This window comes from Myotis yumanensis, unplaced genomic scaffold, assembly GCF_028538775.1.
Source record: "Myotis yumanensis isolate MYYU_CA2020_CCGP unplaced genomic scaffold, mMyoYum1.0.hap1 SCAF_14, whole genome shotgun sequence".
Taxonomy (NCBI): domain Eukaryota; kingdom Metazoa; phylum Chordata; class Mammalia; order Chiroptera; family Vespertilionidae; genus Myotis; species Myotis yumanensis.
In genome coordinates this window covers 28,405,486-28,430,492 of record NW_027223765.1, presented here as the reverse complement: position 1 = coordinate 28,430,492, position 25,007 = coordinate 28,405,486, and the positions used below count along the sequence as shown (strand labels likewise).

Below are 25,007 nucleotides of genomic sequence, written 5' to 3'. Positions count from 1 at the left end.
ACATTTAAACCAAAAAATAAAAAACCAACAGTTAAATCATGACCCATTGAGTTAACTACAGTACAATGCAGTGCAAAAATTAGTCATACCAGCCTCGCATTGCTTTGAAATCTTTCAAAGAGGAAATTACTCCTGTCTTTAGTTACTGTGGTAGGCAATCCTTTTACAACTTGGTGTATTTTTCCAAGAAAATGTGGAATTCCAACCATTACTCTAACAACAAATGTCTTCACTAATATCAGATTTGTGCCCTGCTCCCAATTCCATGCCTCTCAGTATAAACCAGCAGTTGCCAACTTTTCGGACCTCACGGACCACCAGTTGGCGACCGCTGGTATAAACAATAACTTTTTGTTTCAATGCCAAAGCACCAAATAATCTTTATATATTTTGAACTCCGCATATGTGGCAAATAACCTCAAAGAGGTAGCTATGACCAAGTTAATGAATATGTGGGCCATGATCATCACATTACAACTGTACCTGGCCAATAGCTGCTGGAGGCTAGGACCAGTCGTTAGCATAATAAATGCAGGAGGTCCATCAAAAGGTTGATGGACACCTTCAGCAGGGCTGAAAATCTGCATGTTATTACCTGCTGCTGGAACAGCGGAAGGCAGTTCCCCCAACCTGATAATCTTTTTATTGTTTACCAGGCCTTTCCTTTGCTATGTATATCTGCTTTGCTAGAGGGCAAAATGTGTGAATAAAAAGCCCTGGCTGTGGAGATTCGAGGAGCTTAGTCACTAGCCCTCCAAAATGCCTTTAAAATTCATATTTCTTCTCTAGCCTCTTCATTCATTTACGCACAGCCCCTTTTCCAGATTCCTGTACCCGTCTAGATGCTGAGAATGACCTGGCAAATAGTGATTGGTAAAATGCCATCTATGCTAAGACATACCTCAACTTTGGAGTAAAAAAAAGTTACAGTAAAATATGACATTTTTTTAAAGATTCAATTGTGTATATATAAGCCATATCTCTTATAACCACCATGCCAGTTAGCTTTAAAATTTTAAATATCAAAGCATTTGTACTACTTTAACGAATTTGTTACTAAATCCATCTTTATTACTATATCTGTAGCCAATATACCATACCACCGTCTTCTCAAATAAATTCTGCCAATTAAGTGACATTTGTAAAAGACTGTCACCATTCTCTTTGGCAATGACCTTAAAAACAGTAAGGTGAGCCTCGAGGCCTCTAACCTGACATGGTGGTGTGGGTCTTGGCACCACCGAGCTCCTCCTGGGTAACGTCCTCATTGGTGACAGACTTCACCACATCAGGGCCAGTGATAAACAGGTAGGAGGTATCCTGAAATCAGAAAATTCCAGAAGGATCAATGTCAGAGCAGCAGAACTAGATGGAGCCTTAGGGTTCACACAGCTGAAAAGACAGTAACAAAGAGGGCAGTGACACACAGAACCAGGGAAGGATGCAGCTCAAAGATACCTATCCAAACTAAAGACCCAAGTTTTCCCTATTTTTTAAATCTTCATTTCCTGTCTATCTTTAAAATCTTCATTGAGTGGTTGTATCTCAGCAAAATGACGTGGAGTGTGGCTAACATTTCCAGGTCATTCATGTGTAGAACACCCTACCAAGTGGCCCTTACTCATAACTTGTGGTACCGGAAGCTTTTTTCTAAGCACTTCATGAGAATGTGTCATTAAAGCCTAGGTATTATTACATTACCACCCCATTTACAGATGAAAAAACTGAGGGACTGTGATGGTATGAAGCTTGTCTAAAATGAACCAGCTACCTTAAATGAAGCCATTTGGAGACAATGATAATCAATGCTTTGGTGCTCTCAGAAGGGGACAGGCTTTTACTTTTTAATTTTTCTTTTTCTTTTTTTTGTTAATCCACACCTGAGGATATTTTTCCATTGATTTTTAGAGAGAGTGGAAGGGAGAGGGGGAGAGAGAGAGAGAAAAAAACATTGATGTGAGAGAGAGACATCGATTGGTTTATAGAACATTTCACCCCATAGCTGCGGAAAATACATTCTTCTCAAGTGTACATGGGTCATTTTCAAAGATAGACCACATATTAGGACACAAAACAAGTCTCTACAAGTTCAAGAAGACTGAAATCATATCAAGCGTCTTCTCAGATCACAATGGGATGAAATTAGAAATCAACTAAAGTAAAAACACTCAAAAACATTCCAACACCTGGAGGCTAAATAGCATGTTATTGAACAATTAATGGGTCACCAATGAGATCAAGACATAAATAAAATCATTCCTTGAAACGAATGAAAATGAACACACAACAACCCCAAATCTCTGGAACACAGCAAAAGCAGTCCTGAGAAGAAAGTTCATAGCACTACAGGCCTACCTAAAAAAAAATAAGAAAAATTAATAATAAACTATTTAACCCTACAACTTAAAGTATTAGAAAGAGAACACAAGAAAAGCCCAGAGCAAGTAGAAGGAAGGAAATAATAAAGATCAGAACAGAAATAAATGACATAGAGATTTAAAAACCAGTACAAAAGATCAATGAAACCAAGAGCTGGTTCCTTGAAAAAATAAACAGGATTGATGGACCATTAGCCGTACTCATCAAGAAACAGAGAGGACCCAAAAGCAGCAAAGTAACAATGGACACCACAGAAATACAAAGGCTTGTAAAAAAAAATACTATGAACAGCCATATGCCAACAAGCTGGACAACATGGACAAAATGGACAAATTCCTAGAAAAATACAATCTCCCAAAACTGAATCAGGAAGAATCAGAAAACCTGAATAGGCCAATAACAACTGATGAAATAGAAGCTGTAATCACCCGGCCAGCATGGCTCAGTGGTTGAACGTCGACCTATGAACCTGAAGGTCAGGGTTCGATTCACTGTCAGGGCGCATGCCTGGGTTGCAGGCTCAATCCCCAGTGTGGGGTCTGCAAGAGGCAGTCAATCAATGATTCTCTCTCATCATTGATGTTTCTTTCTTTCTCTCTTTCCCTTTCCCTTTCTCTCTCTCTCTCTCTCTCTCTCTCTCTCTCTCTCTTCCTTCCTCTCTGAAGTCAATAAAAACATATTTTTAAAAAATAAATAAAAGAAAGAAGCGGTAATCAAAAAAACTCCCAGCAGCCCTGACTTGGTTTAGCTCAGTGGATAGAGCGTCGGCCTGCGGACTGAAGGGTTCCAGGTTCGATTCCAGTCAAGGGCACATCCCCAGTAGGGGGTGTGCAGGAGGCAGCTGATCGATGTTTCTCTCTTATCAATGCTTCTAACTCTCTATCCCTCTCCCTTCCTCTCTGTAAAAAAATCAATTAAAAAAAAAAAACTCCCAGCAAACAAAAGCCCTGGTCCGGATGGCTTCGTAAAAGAGTGTTACCGCCAGAACCGGTTTGGCTCAGTGGATAGAGCGTCGGCCTGCAGACTCAAGGGTCCCGGGTTCGATTCCGGTCAAGGGCATGTACCTTGGTTGCGGACACATCCCCAGTGGGGGGCGTGCAGGAGGCAGCTGATCAATGTTTCTCTCTCATTGATGTTTCTGGCTCTCTATCCCTCTCCCTTCCTCTCTGTAAAAAATCAATAAAATATATTTAAAAAAAAAAAAAAAAAGAGTGTTACCGAACATTCAAAGAAGAACTAACAACTGTACTCCTCAAACTACTCCAAAAAATCCAAGAGGAAGGAACACTTCCAATCTCTTTTTATGAGACCAGCATTATCCTAATTCCAAAACCAAGATAAAGACACTACAAAGAAGGAGAATTACAGGCCAATATCCCTGATGAACACAGATGCTAAAATCCTCAACAAAATGTTTAGCAAATCAGATTCAGCAATATATTAAAAAGATTATACACCATGACCAAATAGGATTTATTCCAGGGATGCAAAACTGGTACAATATTCACAAATCAAAGAGGCCCACACCAAGGCACATCATAATTAAAATGTCAAGGGTTAAAGACAAAGAAAGATTCTGAAAATCAGTTAGTTACCTACAAGGGAGCGCCCATATGACTGTCAGCTGATTTCTCAACAGAAACACTGCAGGCCAGGAGGGAGTAGAAAGAAATACTCAAAGTAATGAATAGCAAGGATCTACAACCGAGATTACTCTACCCAGCAAAGCTATCATTTAAGGCAGCGGTTCTCAACCTGTGAGTCGCGACCCCTTTGGGGGTCGAACGACCCTTTCAGAGGGGTCGCCTAAGACCACTGGAAAACACAAACATAATTACATATTGTTTTTGTGATTAATCACTATGCTTTAATTATGTTCAATTTGTAACAATGAAATTGGGGGTCACCACAACATGAGGAACTGTATTAAAGGGTCGCGGCATTAGGAAGGTTGAGAACCAATGATTTAAGGTCAGATAAAGAGCTTCATAGACAAGAAAAAGCTAAAGCAGTTCATCAGCACCAAAGCACTATTACATGAAATGTTGAAGGGTATTCTTTAAGAAGAGGAAGAAGAAAAATATATATATCATAAATATGAATAAAATGGCAATTAATACATATCTATTAACAACTGAATCTGCCCTAACCAGTTTGGCTCAGTGGATAGAGCGTCAGCCTGCGGACTGAAAGGTGCCAGGTTCGATTCCAGTCAAGGGCATGTACCTTGGTTGCGGGCACATACCCAGTAGGAGGTGTGCAGGAGGCAGCTGATCGATGTTTCTAACTCTCTATCCCTCTCCCTTCCTCTCTGTAAAAAATCAATAAAATATATTTTTTTAAAAAAAATACAACTGAATCTAAAAATCAAAATAAATGAACAATAAATCTAATGAACAAAATAAACTGATGAGTAAATTAGACTCAGAGGCATGGAAACATGGAACAGACTGACAAATCTCAGAGGGAAGGGGAGTTTGGGGGCGGGAAGAGATTAACCAAAGATCTTATATGCATATATGCATTACCTATGGACACAGACAATAAGGTGGTGAAGGCCTGGAGCAGGGTGGGAACCAGGTGGAGGGGGCAATGGGGAATAAAAAAGGAGACATCTGTAATACTTTCAACAACAAAGATTTAAATAAATAAGACATACAGGCAATGGAACAGACATAGTCCAAAAATCAAGAGCCAGAAACAAACCCTCACATATAAAGTCAATTAATATTTGACAAAGGAGCCAAGTATATTCAATGGGGAAAGACAGTCTCTTCAATAACTGATGGTGGGGAAACTGGACAGCCACATGCAGAAGAATAAAATTGGACCCATATCTTTCACTACTCAGAAAAATTAACTTGAAACGGATGCAATACTTGAAGATCTGAATCCATAAAACTCCTAGAAGAAAACATAAGGAAAATACTCCTTGACAATTGCCTTGGCAACAATTTTTATGGGTAGGACACCAAAGGCACAAGCAACAAAAGCAAAATACAGTAAGTGGAACTATATCAAACTAAATAGCTTCTGCACAGCAAAAGAAATAATCAACAAATTGAAAAGGCAACCAACCTAATAAAATATCTGCAGCCCAGCCAGGTGGCTCAATTGGTTGAGCACCATCCCATGCACCAAAAAAGTTGTGGGTTCAATTCCCAATCAGAGCACACACCTAGGTTGCACCTTCAATCCCTGGTTGGGGTGCATACTGGAGGCAACTGACCAATGTTTTTCTCTCACATTGTTGTCTCCCTCTCTCTAAAATCAATTTTTTAAACAATCCTTGAGCAAGGATTAAAATATATATATATATACACATATATATATATATATATGCAAATTATATATCTGATAAGGAGTTAATATCCAAAATATATAAATAACTCATACAATAGCCAAAAAAATCCAATTAAAAAATAAGCAGAAAATCTGAATAATTTTTCCAAAGAAGACATACAAATGGTACATGAAAAGATACTCAACATCATTCATAGTCATAAAAATTCAAATCAAAACCACAATGAGGTATCATCTCACACTTGTTCTATCTTACCTTTTCAAGTACAGGAATTCTAACAAGCATTGGCACAGATGTGGAGAAAAGGTGACCCTTGTGCGCTCTTGGTAGGACTAAATTGATACAGCCACTATGGAAAACGGTATGGAAGTTCCTCAAAAAATTAAAACTAGAATTATCATATGATGCAGCAATCTTACTTCTGGGTATATATCCAAAGGAAATGAAATCAGGACCTTGAAGAGATATCTACACTCCCATGTTTGCTGCAGCATTATTCACAATAGTCAAATATGGTAACAACCATTGATAGATGAATAAAGAAAATGTGACACAAACATACATACACACACACACACACACACACACACACAAATATTATTCCATTGGATATCCATAGCCATATGGACAAAGAAAATGTGATACATACATACACACAAATAACAGAGTATTACTCCACCACGAGAAAGAAGGAAATCCTGACATTTGTGACATGAATGGACCATGAGGACATTTCACTTAGCATAATGAAGTCAGAGAACAATAATGTATGATCTCACTCATATCTGGAATCTAAAAATGCTGAACTCATAGAAACAAGAAAGTCAAATGGTGGCTACCAGGGGCTGGGAGATAGGAGAAATTGGGAGATGTTGGTTAAAGGGTACAAATTTCCAGTAATAAGATGAATAAATTCTAGGGATCTAATGTACAACATGTTGACTATAGTTAACAAGAGGCCCGATGCATGAAATTCGAGCACTGTGTGTGTGTGTGTGGCGGGGGGGGGGGGGGTGTCCCTCAAACTAGCCTGCACCCTCTTGCAGTCTGGGACCCCTCAGGAGATGTCCATCTGCCAGCGGGCCTAAGCCGGCAGTCAGACATCTCTCTCGCATTCCAGGACCCCTCACTCCTTACCACCCGCCTGCTCGCTCCTTACCGCTCAGCTCGCTGCTCCTTAGCGCTCTGCAGAGGTGGGAGCAGCTCCAGCCACCGCCACTGAGCTCGCCAGCCATGAGCCCGGCTTCTGGCTGAGCGGCGCTCCCCCTGTGGGAGCACACTGACCATGAGGGGGCAGCTCCTGTGTTGAGCATCTGCCTTCTGGTGGTCAGTGCACATCATAGTGACTGGTCGTTCCACCATAATGGTCGCTTAGAGTTTTATTATATAGATGGAACTACCTGATAGTCAATGTGCCCCCCTGAGGGGTCCTGGATTGCAAGAGGACACAGACCAGGCCGAGGGACCCCCACCAGTGCATGATTGGGGCTAGGGAAGGACGTGGGAGGTTGGCCAGCCAGGGCGGGACCGTGGGAGGGCTCCAGGGCGTGTCTGGCCCGTCTCATTCAGTCCCGATTGGCTGGGCCCCAGCAGCAAGCTAACATACTGGTCAGAGCGTCTGCCCCCTGGTGGTCAGTGCACGTCATAGCGAGCGGTTGAGCAGCCTTAGCATATCATTAGCATATTACACTTTGATTGAATGGACAACCAGACACTTAGCATATTAGTCTTTTATTATATAGGATACTGTATTATATACTCAAAAGTTGCTAAGAGAGTGGGTCTTAAATGTTCTTGCCACAGAAAAGAAATAGTAATTATGTGGATACTGAAGGTGTTAGCTTAACTCAAGCATGTCAAACTCAAAGGCTAACACAGGGCAAATAAACAAGGTTTAAGTTTATGTGGGCCGCAAAAAAACAAAGGCTCCAATTTTCATAGAAACATAGGTTTATTTCGATAGAGACATGCTGAATACAAAGGGCTAAAATAAATGAGTAATCATTAACATAAAATAATAGAACATTTTAATAAAAATTAATATTTTCTCTTGAACATTAACTTATCAGACACTAAATAACTGCATAAATTAATAAGCGTAACACAAATAAACCTATTTTTCTTGTTCTCCGAAAGCAAAATATGTCCTGTTGTGCACATCAAACAAGTCAGTGTAAGACTAATGCCGTGACAATCAGCTGCTAAAATATTCACTGCTAGTATGAGTGGAGAGAAATGGTGCACCTGCACTTAAAACATGTAAGGGAAATGAATGCAGCACAATTATAGCAATCAGTCATTAGCTAACATTGTAGTTCGTTAGTAATAACTAGAGGCCCAGTGCACAATATTCGTGCACTGGAAGTGGGGGGGGGGGGGGGGGGGGGTCTCTCAGCCCGGCCTGTGCCCTCTCACAGTCCAGGAACCCGGCAATGGATAACCCCAAAGAGGTAGGCCCTGCCCACCCGGCCGGGGCTCCATAATTGATCACCGTGCACAGGAGGCCATGCCCACCCGGCTGGGGGTCCGTGACTGATCGCTGCGCACAGGGAGCTCCTACCCATCCAGCCCGGACTCCACAATTGATCACCGCACAGAGGGAGGCCGACCAATCGAGTCGCACCCACTTTGGCGGGCCTGGCACCAGTGCATGTCATAGCATGATCATCCGGACGGTCGTTCTGCTGTTCAGTAGTTTGGTCAATTTGCATATTACGCTTTTATTATTATAGATTATGTTTAATAGGATATTGTAAAAATTAAGTTACAAAATTTTTATTAAAATGTTTCTTACATACCATTATATTGGGTGGGCCACAAAAATATTCGTTATGGGCTGCATGCAGCCCGTGGGCCGTGAGTTTGACATGCTTGGCTTAACTAATGCTATGGTGCTAATCATTCTGTAATATGTAATTGTATCAAATCAACATGTTGCGCACCTTAGGCTTACACAATGTTATATCTCAATTATCTCTCAATAAAGCTGGAAAAATTTAAAATAAGAGAAAGCAGTTTAGAGTGAAATAGTAATAGAAATCAAGACAGTAGGGCCAAAGATGTGAGAAGAAATTCCAGAGTGTGGCATCATGGAAGCCAAAGGAAAAGAATATTGCTGAAAATGTGAGGAAAATAAAAGTTACAGAGCATTTATAGTGACATAGGTGTCACTGATTACTTTAGAAAAACAGGTTTAGTGAACTGAGGGGCAAAGAGGTAAATTAAAATGTGTTAAGCAGAGGACAGGAAGATAGAAATAGGACAATAGCCACAGGGAGATACAGATTAAGGGAGGACTTTTGTCTTTGTTCTAAAGATAGGAAAGCCCGGAACATGAATGGATAAGTTCTGATGGGAGGATCTAGTACCAAGGGAGACACTGAAAATAGTATATAAGAGAAAAGAACTGATAGGATAAGGCCATTGAAAAGGTAAAGGAGTTGTATTCAACAATGTGCATCTATGTGGAAAGAGGGGAAGGAATGGCCTTAGCCAGAGGAATGGATACCACATCTCCATTTCTATCAGGCAGGAAGGAGAAGAGAACTGGGGTAGAACCAGGTAGGTACGGTATACATAAACTTAGTGGGCAAAGTTGAGGGAGTTCTGCTTTGTTCAGGAAGATATGTGGTCATAAAATCCATCTCTGTTGCTGAACATTTAGGTTGCTTTCCATCTGTCACTAAAAACAGAAGACTTGGGTCAAAGGGTAAACACTTTTCTAAACCACTGAATTTCTATTGCCAAAATACCCTTGAGAAAAAAGGTTTTCCTATTTACACTGTTCTCCTCATACTGGATGACTATCTATTCCCCACCCCCCAGTCTTTCTGCTTGGCATGTACTCTCATTATTGTTAAAAATATCTTAAGAGGAGCTCTTTCCGTCTCCGGCTGCCGCAGCGTGAGGAGCTGCCGCCACGTCTGCCACATGCAATGGATGATCGTGCGGAACTGCTCCAGCTTCCTGATCAAGAGGAACAAGCAGACGTACAGCACCAAACCCAATAACCTGAAGGCCCGCAACTCCTTTCGCTACAACGGGCTGATTCACCGCAAGACGGTGGGCGTGGAGCCGGCGCCCGACGGCAAAGGGGTGGTGGTCATCATGAAGCAGAGATCCGGCCAGTGAAAGCCGGCCACCTCCTACGTGCGCACCAACCATCAACAAGAACGCCCGGGCCACCCTGAGCAGCATCCGGCACATGATCCGCAAGAACAAGTACCGCCCGGACCTGCGCATGGCTGCCATCCCCAGGGCCAGCGCCATCCTGCGCAGCCAGAAGCCCGTGATGGTGAAGAGGCAGCGGGCCCGCCCCACCAAGAGCTCCTGAGCACCCCTCCCCCTAAAACAATGAAGGTATCAGCCGGCTATTCTCAAAAAAAAAAATCTTAAGAGGAAAAAGACTGAACTTTTTAATGGTATTAGGTTAAGGGTAAATTCAAGCAGGCTTTATTTAAATATCATTTAAAAACATCATCCCATCAAATCACATAATAAAGATATGCACCTTTCAAAATGAAGTTGGAGATCAGATTTACTATTACCATTATAGACAAAAGTGTAATAAAATGGCAAACAGCCAAAGAAATAAAGGTGAGTCATAAGAAACAACTTCCCAATAAAGAATATTATAGAAAAGTCTTCCATGAGAAACTTTTTGACTAGGATTCAGTATCAATCATTTGTCTGAGCAGAGGACAGAATCCTTTAATTACCTGAAAATCATTTGCAATTCAGATCAACAAGTAAAATCACCCACCAATGAAGTACACAAGTGCATCCCACTGAACCCCCACAAGCTACATGTTTTGTGCCAAAACCTTTTCTTCACTAAGACCTTATCATCACTAAGCTGAAAGCCAATGAGAATGAAGATAACAACCTAGATCTGGGTCAGGAATTATTTTTATTTCAGGTGAGGTACTGCACAACTCTCAAAGGGCAGGAGAAACAGGTCTTTCTTTCTTACCTTTACCATGAACGTGAAGTCTGTTAAGGCTGGGGAGTACACAGCCCCACCAGCACATGGGCCCATGATCAGAGAAATCTGAGGGATGACTCCGGATGCCATGACGTTCCTCTGCCAAAAGAGAAAGGTAAAGATATCTGGTTACAGAGATGTTTGAGGCATTATGTGCAGAAAGATAAAGGCAACAATGAAACTATTCTTGGCTTTTACTGACAGAAATTCTATCCTAGAGGCAAGAAACCTGATTAGTTTCTTCCAAAACTATATATGCAATTTGTCCCCATAACAAGTGGAATAGTTGGCCTATTACTTTCTGGGGCAAATACTACTTTACTTTACAAATACTACTTTCCTCTCCCTCCTTGGCAGTAGTTCCCCAAAAGCTCCACCAGAACACGAGCTCATATAGAGCCCTACCACTCTCACTCCAGCTCCAAACACACCCGAAGCCCAGCACCCCTGGTCCACAAAGTTATCTGGAACGATGACTGAGAACCTTGGGCAGGACATACAGGAACAACTCCTGGAGCCATGACCTGTATTTGGAGTCCTTTGACAACCTCCACAGAGAGGACCCAGCAGTTATAAGGCAAGGCTAAGAGGCAGATGCTACTTCACTCAGAGTCTTCAAGGTCTGCCCCCCTCCCACTGTCCCCCACTAGAGCATATGGGAAGACATAGGTAGTAGGAGCCAGAAAGGCTTCATGAAGATAATGGTGTTGTGAAGGGCCAAGCCTCAGACCACTTCCTAGGAAAGACAAGATTGGGATTGGAGGACCCAGGCAAGATAAGAGCCCAATGTCTCCTTGCCCAACCCCCAACTTCTTTCCTTCTCCTGAGCTCTAGCAGCTTAAAAAAAGATCGCCCCCCCCCCCCCCCCCCCGCTACTTTTAGCACTGCCGTGGCTCTCAGATCAACTTCTATAAATCACAGGACACAGCTAAGGACATTACAAAAGGGCATCTATCTATAGAGAGAGAATTCTGGGAAGATGGCAGAGTTGGAAGCACTAGGCATCTATCTTCCTTTTTTTTAATATATTTTTATTGATTTGAAAGAGGAAGGGAGAGGGAGTGAGAGATGGAAACATCGATGAGAGAGAATCACTGATTCTGGGCATTGGGTACAGCGGGATGGTGGAGCAGGTGAGTAGGGGCGCCAGACCAAGGCAGGGCGCCGGTCGCTGTCATCGGGGCGAGCCTGTGATTACTGAAAATTCTTTGCTCCCACACACCATGGTCCTGCTGGCACTCACACCCACTGCCAGCGCCAGAGCTGCTGCTCGCGCCCACTGCCAAAGCTGGCCCCGCTTGCACCCACAGGCAGCGCCAGAGCCACCACTCACACCTGCTGCCGACACCCAGTGCTGGTCCCAATCGCTCCGTGCTGTCAGCGGTGCGAGCAGCTGATGCTGGCTCCGATCACGCCTGAGGGCTTCTCCTCCTTCCCCTGCTCCTGAGGGGTGATCGGGGCAGCAGCCACCACTTGCACCCACTGCTGGCGCCGGTCCCAATCGCTCGGAGCTGTCAGCAGGTGCAAGCAGGGCTGGCGCCATTAGCACGTGGGGGCAGCGGGAGTGGGGCTGCCAGCAGAGAGGGGATTCGGGGCCACAGTGGGAGGGGCCAGACAGGGTTATGGAGGATGGGCCGAGACCCACCCCTGTACCCACCGCAGCCTCACGGCCCACAGATCCTTTCAAGGTGCACGAATTCATACACTGGGCCCCTAGTAAATAAGTAAGTAAATTAAGTGCTAAGTTTAAAAAAAAAAAACCAATTGTGTTTCCTCACGCTTGCAAACAACCCAAAAAGGAAATTAACAAAATTCCATTCACAATAGCATCAAAAAATAAAATATTTAGGTATAAATAACCAAAAAAGTGTAAGACATGCACCCGGCCAGCGTGGGTCAGTGGTTGAGCATCAACCTATGAACCAGGAGGTCACGGTTTGATTCCCGATCAGGGCATATGCCCAGGTTGTGGGGTAGATCCCCAGTGTGAGGTGTGCAGGAGGCAGCCAATCAATGATTCTCTCTCATCATTTATGCATCTCTCTCTCTCTCTCTCTTTATCTATCTCTCTCCCTCCCTCCCTCCCCCTTCCTCTCTGAAATCAATAAAAAAAATATATTTTTAAAAAGTGTAAGACACACATGCTAAAAATTATAAAATATTGTTGATATATAAAGGGGATCTAAATAAATGGAGAAATATTCCATCCACATGTATTAGAAGACTCAATATGTTAAAATATAAATTTTTGCAAATTGATCTACAGACTCAATACAGTTCCTATCAAATCTTAGGAGGCATTTCTGTATAGCTGACAAAGATGCAACATTTTATATGGAAATGTAAAGGACCCAGAAGAGTCAAAACAATTTTTAAAAGAACAAGATTGGAGGATTTTACACAACTTCAAAACCACTAGAAAGCTAGCGTAATCAAGATAGGGTGGTGCCCTAGCTGGTTTGGCTCAGTGGATAGAGTGTCAGCCTGCAGACTGAAGGGTCCCAGGTTCGATTCTGGTCAAGGGCACATACCTGGGTTGCGGGCTTGATTCCCATTAGGGGACGTGCAGGAGGCAGCCAATCAATGATTCTCTCTCATCATTGATGTTTCTATCTCTTTCCCTCTCTCTTCCTCTCTGAAATCAATAAAGATATATTTATTAAAAAAAAAAAAAAAGATAGGGTGGCTATGATGTAAGAATTAGCATACAGACCAATGGAAAAGAATCGACTCCAAAAATAAACCCTTACATTTATGGTAAACTGATTTTCCAAAGTGCCAAAACAATTCAATGGAGAAAGAATAGTCATGTCAATAAATGGTGGTGAGACAAGGTTGAATTTAGACCCTGACCTCACACCATATGCAAAAATTAACTCAAAAGAGATTACAGACCTAATATAAGAGAGCCAAACCTAGAAAACTCCATAAAAAAACATTGAAGCCGAAACTGGTTTGGCTCAGTGGATAGAGCGTCGGCCTACGGACTGAAGGGTCCCAGGTTCGATACCTGGGTTGCGGGCACATCCCCAGTGGGAGATGTGCAGGAGGCAGCTGATCGATGTCTCTCTCTCATCGATGTTTCTAACTATCTATCTCTCTCCCTTCCTCTCTGTAAAAAATCAATAAAATATATTTTTTTAAAAAAAAACATTGAACAAAATCTTCATGATTTTGTATTGGGCAGAATTCTTACATCCTATCTAATAATAGACAAACATGGTAATTAACCGTACCTCCGACACGCTTCCCATTGGCTAATCAGGGCGATATGCAAATTAACTGACAACCAAGATGGCGGCCGGCAGCCAGGCAGCTGAAGCGAACAGGAGGCTTACTTGCTCCAGTGATGGAGGAAGCCAAGGTTCCCCGCCTGCCGCTGCCAGCCTCTGAGCTGCACTCTAAGAAACAATGTTGCAATTATAGAAGCTAAACAAACCCCAGAAACCTGCTTTCAGCCAGCCAGGCCTCAGAGCTGGAGCTGCAACAGTGTTTCAATTATAGAAGCCAAACAAACCCAGATACCTGCTTTCAGCAGCCGAGGTCTCAGAGCTGGAGCCGAGCCTCAGAGCTAAAGCCGGCTCTCAGTTCCAGTGACAGCCATAGAAGGTAAATAAATCCCAGAATAAAAAAGAAAAAAAGGAGAGGTTGGGAGCTTCAGTCACCCACCAGCCTGAAAACGGCCCTCAGCCCCTCACCCAGACTGACCAGGCACCCCAGTGGGGATCACCACCCTGAAGGAGGTGTGACCAGCTGCAAACAGCCATCATCCCCTCATCCAGGCTGGCCAGGCACCCAAGCGGGATCCCCACCCTGATCCAGAACACCCTTCAGGGCAAACCAGCCGGCCCCCACCCGTGCACCAGGCCTCTATCCTATATAGTAAAAGGGTAATATGCAAACTGACCCTAACAGCAGAATGAATGAATGACTGGTCACTATGACACACACTGACCACCAGGGGGCAGACACTCAATGCAGGAGCTGCTCTGTGGTGGTCAGGGTGCTCTCACATGGGAGGATCTCTGCTCAGCCACAAGCCAGGCTTATGGCTGCCAGTACAGCGGTGGTGGTGGGAGCCTCTCCTGCCTCCTCAGCAGCGCTAAGGATGTCCAACTGCAGTTTAAGCCTGCTTCCCGCTGGCAAGTGGACATCCCCCGAGGACTCCCGGGCTGCCAGAGGGATGTCTGATTGCCATCTTAGGCCCAATCCCCCAGGGAGCAAGCCTAAGCCAGCAGGTGGTCATCCCCTGAGGGGTCCCAGACTGTGAGAGGGCACAGGCTGGGCTGAAGGACCCTCCCCGCCCCCCCGAGTGCACAAATTTTTGTGCACCGGGCCTCTAGTATGACTATAAAAAACATGGTCCATAAAAGAAAAAATTAATAAATTGGACTTCAAAATTTAAAGCTTTATACACTTCAAATGCCACCATCCTATATAATAAAAGGCTAATATGCAAATTGTCCCCTCGGGAGTTCGACTGACCCGGAGTTCGACTCTCGCTAGGACATGCGCTGACCACCAGGGGCGGCGTGGAACAAAGGTCCCGGCTGGCAGCCGGAAGGCCCCGATCAGCCCGGATCGCCGGCCAGGCCTAGGGACTCATGCACAAATTTTGTGCACCATTAGTTAAGAAATAAAAGAGAAGCCACAGACTGGGAGAAAATATTTGCAAATCATCCAATCTAATAATAGACAAACATGGTAATTAACCGTAACTTCGCTACCCTTCCCATTGGCTAATCAGGGCGATATGCAAATTAACTGCCAACAAAGATGGCTGTTAACTGCCAACAAAGATGGCGGCTAATTTGCATACATAGGCTCAATGATGGGAGGCGAAAGGGGAAGGACGGAAGAACGGTGATCGGAAACCCAGGCGGCAGGCAAGAGCCGGGTGGCAGGGTAAAGGCACTTTGCCCTGTCCCCCGCCCTGGATCCAAGAACCCGGGCAAAGGCCCACCCCCCAGCTGGTGATCAGAGAAGCCGGGCGGGGCAGAGAAGAGGCCGCCAGTGTGTGCCTCTTCCCTGCCCCCCACCCCGGTGGTGATCGGTGACCCCTCAAGGCAGGGAGGGACCTAGAACACGCGCAAGCCGTCCTGCCTGGTTGCGGGGGACCTGATCGCATCCCTGGCAGCGAGGCAGGGAGGGACCCAGAACACATGGAAGGCGTCCTGCCTGGCCGCAGGGGACCTGATCGCATCCCCGGCGACGAGGCAGAGAGGGACCCAGAATATGCGGAAGCCAGGTCTTTTTTTTTAGATTGTGTAATTATTTATTACAAATAAATGGTGGTTTCACATCTGTCAAAAACGGGTCCTCTTTTTACATGTGTGTGCAGGTTCTGATGTACAAAAAAGGGTCATGTGCTTAGTTCGTCCATGCAAAGCTCACAGGTACATCACTAAATACTTTAAAAATAGAACGATCTCTTTTTGAACCAATCTGTTTAGATTCAGGATTAGTAAAACAGTATGGAACTAATGAAATACAGTGATAGGAATTAGGAAGTGTGACACTGATGGTTCTGGGAATGTGAAGGGTGAGGGACAGAAGGGTATACATGGCCTTCCCTTCAGTTCTGCTGGAGAGATGAGCTCCGAGGGCCCAAACTGCTCCATGCCCAGAGGAGGTGGGTGTGGTCAGGGGCTCTGTTTCAGAACTTCTTGCCAAGCAGAGAGCTTACCTGACCCACAGGAACCTTTTTACTCCAGAAAACAGAAACAGCCAGTTCCCAATGGGCATGGGAAAACCAGTGTCCCCTCCTGTGCACGGTGTCCTGATGGGGTGACGGGGGAGGTGGGCGAGGGGAGCAGTGCAGAGTTGTTAGGCAGCCAGAGTGGGAGTGGAAAGGCCATGAAATGTCCACAGTCCTGGCTGTGCCCACGGCCTGGGCTGCTCCTCCAGGCCCTGGCTGAGGGATTAGGGCTGATTCTCTCGGGAAGGGAATATTCCATGGGTGGAAGATTTACAGGCTCAGGGTGGGCCGTGTGTTAGTTTGGGGCAAATCCCTCAACATTCCTGCTGCCAAGCCCTCAAAGGAATGAGGCAGAGGCACCCCTCACCCCCAAGACCCCTTCGTGGACATTTTAGCATCTACATGATTTTTAATCCCTTCAGGGAGACTTTCTATCCTGCAGTCCCATCCCACCCCACTGTTGCTGTTTGTCTGCCAGCTGGGTCGAGCATCAAGGGAAAGGGGGGTTTATACTTACTGAAAGACTACTGATCCTACCAGGAAACCAACCTGTTTACTGTACTGTTGTAAATATCATACCCTTTATATCCTGTATATTGGCCTCTTTTAAATAAAGTGAAATGTCTTAGAAAAAAAAAAAAAAGGAAAAAAGGCAAGGCAGGGCGGACTCAGAAGACCCACATGGGGAGTGCCACTCAGCCAGAAGCTGGCTCATGGCTGGCCAGCACAGTGGTGGTGGCAGGAGCCTCTCCCACCTCCGTGGCAGCACTAAGAATGTCCAACTAATGGTTTAGACCTGATCCATTGGGGGCCTAAGCCTTTAGTTGGACATCCCCCGAGGGCTCCCTGGCTGCCAGAAGGATGTCTGACTGCAAGGTTAGGCCTGATCCCCGGGGAGTGGGCCTAAGTCAACAGGTGGACATCCCCCAAAGGGTCCTGGACTATGACTGGGCACAGGCCAGGCTGAGGGACCCCCTCCCCTGAGTGCACAAATTTTTGTGCACCGGGCCTCTAGTATATCCAATAAAGGACTAGTATCTAGAACAGGCGTGGGCAAACTTTTTGACTCGAGGGCCACAATGGGTTCTTAAACTGGACGGGAGGGCCGGAACAAAAGCATAGATGGAGTGTTTGTGTGAACTAATATAAATTCAAAGTAAACATCATTACATAAAAGGGTACGGTCTTTTTTTTTTTTTTTAGTTTTATTCATTTCAAACGGGCCGGATCCAGCCCGAGGGCCGTAGTTTGCCCATGGCTGATCTAGAATATATAAAGAACTCTTAGCCCTGGCCAGTGTTCTCAGTGGTTAGAGCATTGACCCATGCACTAAGTGTCACGGGTTTGATTCCCAGCCAAGGACACCTACCTCGGTTGCAGACTCAATCCCTGGCCCAGGTTGGGACATGCGTGGATGCAACCAATCAATGTGTCTCTCTCATATTGATTTCTCTCTCCCCCCTCCACTCTCTCTAAAAATAAATGAAAAAATATCCTTGGGTGAGGATTTTAAAATTTTTAAATTAAAAAAAAAAAAAGAGATATGCACTCGTAGTGGGGTTGGATGAAAAAGGTGAAAGGGATTAAGAACAACAAATTGTAAGTTATAAAAATAGTCATGGGAGAGGGTAGAGGAGGTGGGAGAGAATAATAGGGGAAAAGGGGACATATGTAATACTTTCAACAATAAAGATTTATAAAAAAGAAAAAAATAGTCATGGGGATGTAAAGTACAGCATACAAAAATATTGTAATAACTATGTATGGTGTTGGATGGATACTACACTTACGAAGGTGATCACTTTGTAAGGTATAGAAATGTCTAATCACTGCCATAGCCAGTTTGGCTCACTGGATAGAGCATTGGCCTGCGAACCGAAGGGTCCTGGGTTCTATTCCAATCAAGGGCATGTACCTAGGTTGTAGGCTCCTCCCTGGCCTGGGCCCTGGTCAGGGCTCATGCAGGAGGCAACCAATCAATGTGTCTCTCTCACATCGATGTTTCTCTCTGTCTTTCCCTCTCTCTTCCACTCTCTTTAAAAATCAAAGGAAAAATATCCTCGGGTAAGGAGATATATATATATATATATAATCTCTATGTTGTGTACCTGAAACTAGTATAATATTGTATGTCAACTATAATTGAAAGTAAATTTTTAAAAAGACACCCACTCTTAGGTACCTACTCAAGGGTAATAAAAACATAATGTCCACACAAAGAGTTATACACAAATATTCACAGTATTTTTTGTTTGAAAAGAACCCTTACTGCATTGTATAAATTTGTAATCACATATATTCTTGAACAAATAATAATAAAGTATAAGATTATAATGCAACTGTCCATAGAGAGTTGGTATGTCTCCTTCATAGACTGGTAGCACATTTTCTACCCTGCCAATCTCGTCATCTCAAAGGTCCTTTTTAATTTATAATTTATAGCGTTTGATTCTTGCTTTATTATTTATAGCATTAACTCTTGAGTTTATCTTCTTATAAGCCTACCCAGTAACTTTTAAAACATTCATTTTATTTTACCTTTTTCCCCCACCTGACCAGCACTAGTTAAGTAATCTGTCTGGTTAGATGGGGAACCTTTTTCTGCCAAGGACCATTTCGATATTTATAACATCATTTGAGGGCTCTACAAAATTATCAACTTAAAAATTATCCTGCTATATTTGTTCAAACATTTAATTAACTCACCACTAATTCCTTGGCAGGGCAGACCAAAAGATTTCATGGGGCCCTAACCAGTTTCGCTCAGTGGACAGAGCGTCGGCTTGCAGACTGAAGGGTCCCAGGTTCGATTCCGGTCAGGGGCACGTGCCTTGGTTGCGGGCACGTTTCTAACTATCTCTCTCCCTTATTCTCTGTAAAAAATCAATAAAATATATTTTTAAAAAAAGATTTTGCAGGCCTTAATATGGTCTATGGGCTGGACATTCCCCACCCCTGCCCTAAAGGAAAGTAACCTTGCCATAATCAATCTGCTTTTTGGCCTAGTATAAATTCCTGGTTCCTGCTCCCTTCTGACTATAAAAGTTTTCATTTTGTACAGCTCCTTGGAGTTCCTTTCTTTTCATTACTGAATTCTATCAAATATTTATTTTTTTAAATTTCCTTTCTCCTTTTTCACCTATTCCCCACCCCCCTTCCCTCTGGCAACCATCAATTTGTTCTGTTTCTATGAGTCTGTTTTTGCTTTGTTTGTTCATTTGCTTGGTTTTTTAGATTCCATATAAATGAGATCATATGGTATTTGTCCTTCTTTGACTTACTTCACTTAGCATAATACCCTCTAGGTCAGTGATGGCGAACCTATGACACGCGTGTCAGAGGTGACACGCCAACTCATTTTTTTGGTTGATTTTTCTTTGTTAAATGGCATTTAAATATATAAAATAAATATCAAAAATATAAGTCTTTGTTTTACTATGGTTGCAAATATCAAAAAATTTCTATATGTGACACGGCACCAGAGTTAAGTTAGGGTTTTTCAAAATGCTGACACGCCGAGCTCAAAAGGTTCGCCACCACTGCTCTAGGCCCATCCATATTGTCGCAATTGACAATAATTCATTCTTTTTTTATTGGTGGAATATTAATACAATATAATATTCCGTGTGTGTGTGTGTGTGTGTGTGTGTGTATCACATTTTCTATCGATTGACAGATTAATTTCTATCAATTAATCTATCAATGAACAACTAGGTTGCTTCCATATCTTGGCTATTGTAAATAATGCTGCAATAAATACAGAGGCGCATATATCTTTTTGAATTAGTGTTTTCATTTTCTTCAGACATATATCCAGAAATGAAAGTCCTTGTCAAGTGACAGTTCTAGTTTTAAGTTTGCGAGGAATCTCCATACTATTTTCTCTAGTGACTACACCAATTTATAATCCCACCAACAGTGCATGAGAGTTCCCTTTTCTTCACATGTTGCCAATACTTAATATTTGCTGAATTCTTAATAACCATTCCAAAGGTGTGAAGTGGTATCTCATTGTGGTTCTGACTTGCATTTCCCTGATAATTATTATATCCATATAATAGAATATCCTATATAATAAAAGGATAATATGCAAATCAACTGAATGGCGGAACAACGGGTCACTATGATGCGCACTGACCACCAGGGGGCAGACGCTCAATGCGGGAGCTGCCCCCTGGTGGTCAGTCAGTGCGCTCCCACAGGGGGCAAGCCCAGCTGCAATGGCAGGTGCCTCTCCCCGCTCTGAGGCAGCGCCAAGGAGCAACAAGCCAGGATGACAGCTGGCAAGCACAGCAGTGGTGGCAGGAGCCTCTCCTGCCTCTGCTACAAGCGGGCAGTAAGGAGCAAGGGGTCCCGGACTGTGAGAGCCCCGGACTGTGAGAGGGATGTCTGACTGCCGGCGTAGGCCCAATCCCCCAAGGGGAGCGGGCCTAAGCCAGCAGGCGGACATCCCTCGAGAGGTCCCGAACTGTGAGAGGGCACAGGCCTTGCTAAGGGACCACTCCCCCAGTGCACGAATCTCGTGCACTGGGCCTCTAGTTCATCAATAAAAAGGAATGTACCACTGATACACAGCATAATATTTGTTGAGGTTCAGTCATATTGTACTAAGTGAAAAGAGTCAGATGCAAAAACTGTAAAGAGAAAGCTGATCGATGTTTGCCTTCAGCTAGGCAGGCATTGACTGCAAAAAGGCATGAGGGACCTTTTTGGAGGGAAAGGTTCTGAAACTGGATTGTGTTGATGGTTACCAAACTCTATAAATGTATCAAAAAATCACTGAACTATATGCTTACAAGGGATTGATTTTATGGTTTGTAAATTATACCTCAATAAATCTGATTTTAAAAAATATGTCAAAATCATGAAGGACAAAAACTGAGGAACTGTTCCAGTTTAAAGAATATTTAAGAGATAAGACAACTAGAGGCAGTACTTAATCCTGGATTGTATCTGAGCCAGTGAGGGAAAAAATAGCTAAAGCCCTGCCAGCTTGGCTCAGTGGATAGAGCACTGGCCTGCAGACTGAAGGGTCCCAGGTTCGATTCCGGTCAATAGCACACACCTCGGTTGCAGGCTCGATCCCTGGCCCTGGTTGGGGTGTCTGCAGGAGTCAACCAAATGAAGTGTCTCTCTCGCATCAATGTTTCTCTCTGTCTCTCCCCCTCCTTTCCACTCTCTCTGAAAATCAATGAAAAAATGTCCTCGGTTGAGGAGTAACCAAAGGAAAAAAAATTAGTTATAGAGAGCTTTATTAGGATCATTTGATGAAATATGAATAAGGACCATGGATAAAAATAATATTGATGAATCAATGTTTAAGTTTCTTGATTTGTATTATTATACCCTGGTTATACAAAGGAATGTGCTTTCTTAGGAAATACACAATGAAAGATTTAAGAGATAAAGAAGGCACAATCTCTAATTTACTCTCAAATTTTTCAAAAAAAAATGTAACATACAAATATGTAAAATATGGAGAGAGAATGAAAGGGCAAATGGGCAAAATGTAAACAAGAAGTGAATCTGGGTAATGGACAAATAGGAATGCCTCATACTCTTTTGCAATTTTTCTATGAAGTTTGAAATGAAATCAAAATTAAGTTACAAAAAAATAACAGTTCAGGCAGGAAGAAGTGAGTGGAGGTGGAAGCATGACAAGCAATACTAGCAAGCAATTAATTAATGCAGATCTTAAAAGTCACTAAAGCCTATCGGATAGGCTCTATCCCCTGACAACAAGAGAAAACCCAACTGCCCCAGATAAGTTAGTCTAGATGACATTCTAAAATCCTGACAAGCTCTAAAATGTAGCGGTTTACTGCCACTTCTCTCAGGGCCACTCTTTCTTTCCTTCATTTCTAACAAAAGCATGACTTCCAGGCGAGGGGCCAAAGTAGACCTTCCAGGCCTAAACTGTTCTAGCTAAACCACCCAAAAAAACTAATTCTCCCCAGTGGCTTATCCCTGGAGTTCAAGTTTAGAGATTAAAAAGCAGGTTTAAGGTCTATAAAGTGGCTTCTCAACTAACACAAGTGCTCCCACAACTAACAGAGTGCCTTACACAAATTTAAGCACACATTTCTCTGACTGATCGCGAAGGGTAGTAGCCAAGGATAAAAACCCTCATAAGCCTGCAGGACAGGGGATGACAAGAACAGCTGCCCTGATTATAAACAATGTTTGTCTGTCTCCTTCCTTCCTTCCTCTCTTTCCTCCCCTCCCTAGAAATGCTGAACTGTCTCTTTTCTAAAGTTTCCATCTGGCAGTATCTCTCCCTCTCACCCCAATCTCCCTTACTATCTCTCTCACAATATACTTCCAACTTCAAATAACGCACTTAATTCCTTTTTTGTTTCTTTTCATTTCTTTCTCTTTAATGTAGTCTGTGTAAACAGAAAGATATCTGAAATGTTGCTCACCAAATACTTCTGAATGGTAGGATTTGGGTGATTTCTTTCTTCTTTGTACTACATGATCTTGTGTTTTAACCAAAAAATAAAAAGCAATGCATTATTTAAAAAATTCCTATTCTAGCCCTGACCGGTTTGGCTCAGTGGATAGAGCGTCGGCCTGCGGACCAAAGGGTCCCGGGTTCGATTCCGTTCAAGGGCATGTGCCTTGGTTGCAGGCACATCCCCAGGAGGGTGTGTGCAGGAGGCAGCTGATCGATGTTTCTCGCTCATCGATGTTTCTAACTCTCTATCCCTCTCCCTTCCTCTCTGTAAAAAAATCAATAAAATATATTTAAAAAAAAAAAAAAAAAAAAAAAAAAAAATTCCTATTCTAGCAAATCAGTTCATTTGAACCTTTTATATTCTCACCCTTGCTTTTGAAAAAAAATATATATTTAAGTGACTTTCTCTTATGAATGATCTTGAATTTTGTTTCCCCGATGAGTGGCCCTGTATGGGGGAAAAAAACAAAAACCCTCCCCACCTACTTTCTCTTGCTTTTCATCCACCTTTCATGCCATCCCTGGTGATACAGGAGGAAGCTACGGAACAGACACAATGGGGCACAGAACAATGAGAGATAGGAAAGCTCTGACCAGGACACAGCTTAGAGAACTAAGCCCTGTGCTGTTTTACTCTCTATTCTGTTGACAGGTATCTCACCAGAAAGATGTCTGCGTAGCCAGCCAAAGACTCTACTCCCTCTTGAATCCGTGCTCCCCCAGAGTCATTCAGTCCAATCACTGGAGCCCCCACTGTCATGGCCTGGTCCATGATCTGAGAGAGCAGAGAAACCTTTTGTGAGACAACCGATCCTGTTATCAAATACAGCATTTACAAAGCACCACAGTGTTTCCTGGACAATGTTCTGAGGGCACTTTTCAAAACAGAGTAGCACTGGCTTCATTCCCATGATGATTGGGTATCATCATGGAAGACAGAGAACCATATTTTAAAGGGCTAAAGACACCCAAACATCCAAGTGCCAAAGCACTTCCCATTAGCAGGGGATGATACTTCTCATGGCATTTCTAGAGCCATAGGCTGAGGCTATAGCCATGCACCACATAACAATATTTAGTCAATGATGGACCACATATATAACAACGGTCCCGGTAAGATTATAATGCTGAAAAATTCCTATTGTCCAGTAATGCCATAGTTGTTATAATATGATAACACAATGCATTACTCATGTGATGCTAATGTAAGTGCCAGTCCAATAAAAGTATAGTAGCACAGCCCTGGTCAGTGTTCCCAGTGGTTAGACCATCAGCCCAAACACTGAAGTGTCTTGGGTCCAATTCCCGGACAAGGGCACATACCTGGGTTACAGGTTTGATTCCCAGACCAGCCAGGGAGCATGTGGGAGACAACCAATGTGTCTCTCTCACATTGATGTTCTGTGTATTTTTTCTCTCCCCTCCCCCCCCCCCCACCCCCCGTAAAAAATCAATGGAAAACGTATCCTCCAGTGAGGATTAACAACAATAAAATAGTACAGTACATAATAATTGATAATGAATGCCTATGGCACTGGCTTATGTATTTACTATACTATACTTTTAAAAAATCTTTATTGTTGATACTATACTATACCTTTTATCATTATTTTAGTGTGCACTGTTATTCTGGAAAAAAAAGTTTGTTATAAAACAGTAAGCTGTGTAACACCAGCAGCAGCTTCATACATCTTGTGCTTGATGCGTCTCTTGATTGTATCATTTTTCTCTTGTGCTTGATTTGATCTCATGTTGTTTTGTACAATAACATGCTGTGCAGGCTTGTAGCCTAGGAGCAATAGGCTAGACCATATGGCCTGGGTGTGTAGTCGGCGATGCCATCTAGATTTGTGTAAGTACATCCTGATGTTCATACAACAAAATCGACTAACAATGCATTTCTCAGAACACCGCCCATTGTTAAGTGGCACGTGACTGTAATATTTTTTAGCAGCCAGTTGTGTTCCCAGTTATTCTTTTGAAAGAACATATAGTAGACAGAATGGCAAAGAAGTATTTTCATGAAAGTAAATGTGGACCCATCTGTTAACCTGAGGCCGGGCTCAGGCCTGCTTTTACTTCTGAGACAGATTACCCTCATGGGTTAGTAGCTGACAGCCTAATGAGCAATATTCCTAACAGCCCTTGACAGTTTACAAACCACTCTGACTTCCATTATCTCATT

General features: G+C 43.2%; 1 protein-coding gene and 1 pseudogene across 1 annotated transcript in view; one reads left to right on the top strand and one right to left on the bottom strand.

The window, feature by feature from the left end:
• The window catches only part of PCCB (propionyl-CoA carboxylase subunit beta), a 63,143-nt gene that overhangs the window by 29,080 nt on the left and 9,056 nt on the right, over positions 1–25,007 (bottom strand). Inside the window, exons 5-7 of the mRNA XM_070433468.1 lie at positions 23,484–23,597; positions 10,656–10,766; positions 1,212–1,320 (exon numbers count right to left, since the gene is read on the bottom strand). Of these exons, the coding sequence (XP_070289569.1) occupies positions 1,212–1,320; positions 10,656–10,766; positions 23,484–23,597 (334 nt within the window). The remainder of the gene's footprint in view (positions 1–1,211; positions 1,321–10,655; positions 10,767–23,483; positions 23,598–25,007) is intronic.
• Positions 9,579–10,036, top strand: LOC138992440 (large ribosomal subunit protein eL28 pseudogene; annotated as a pseudogene).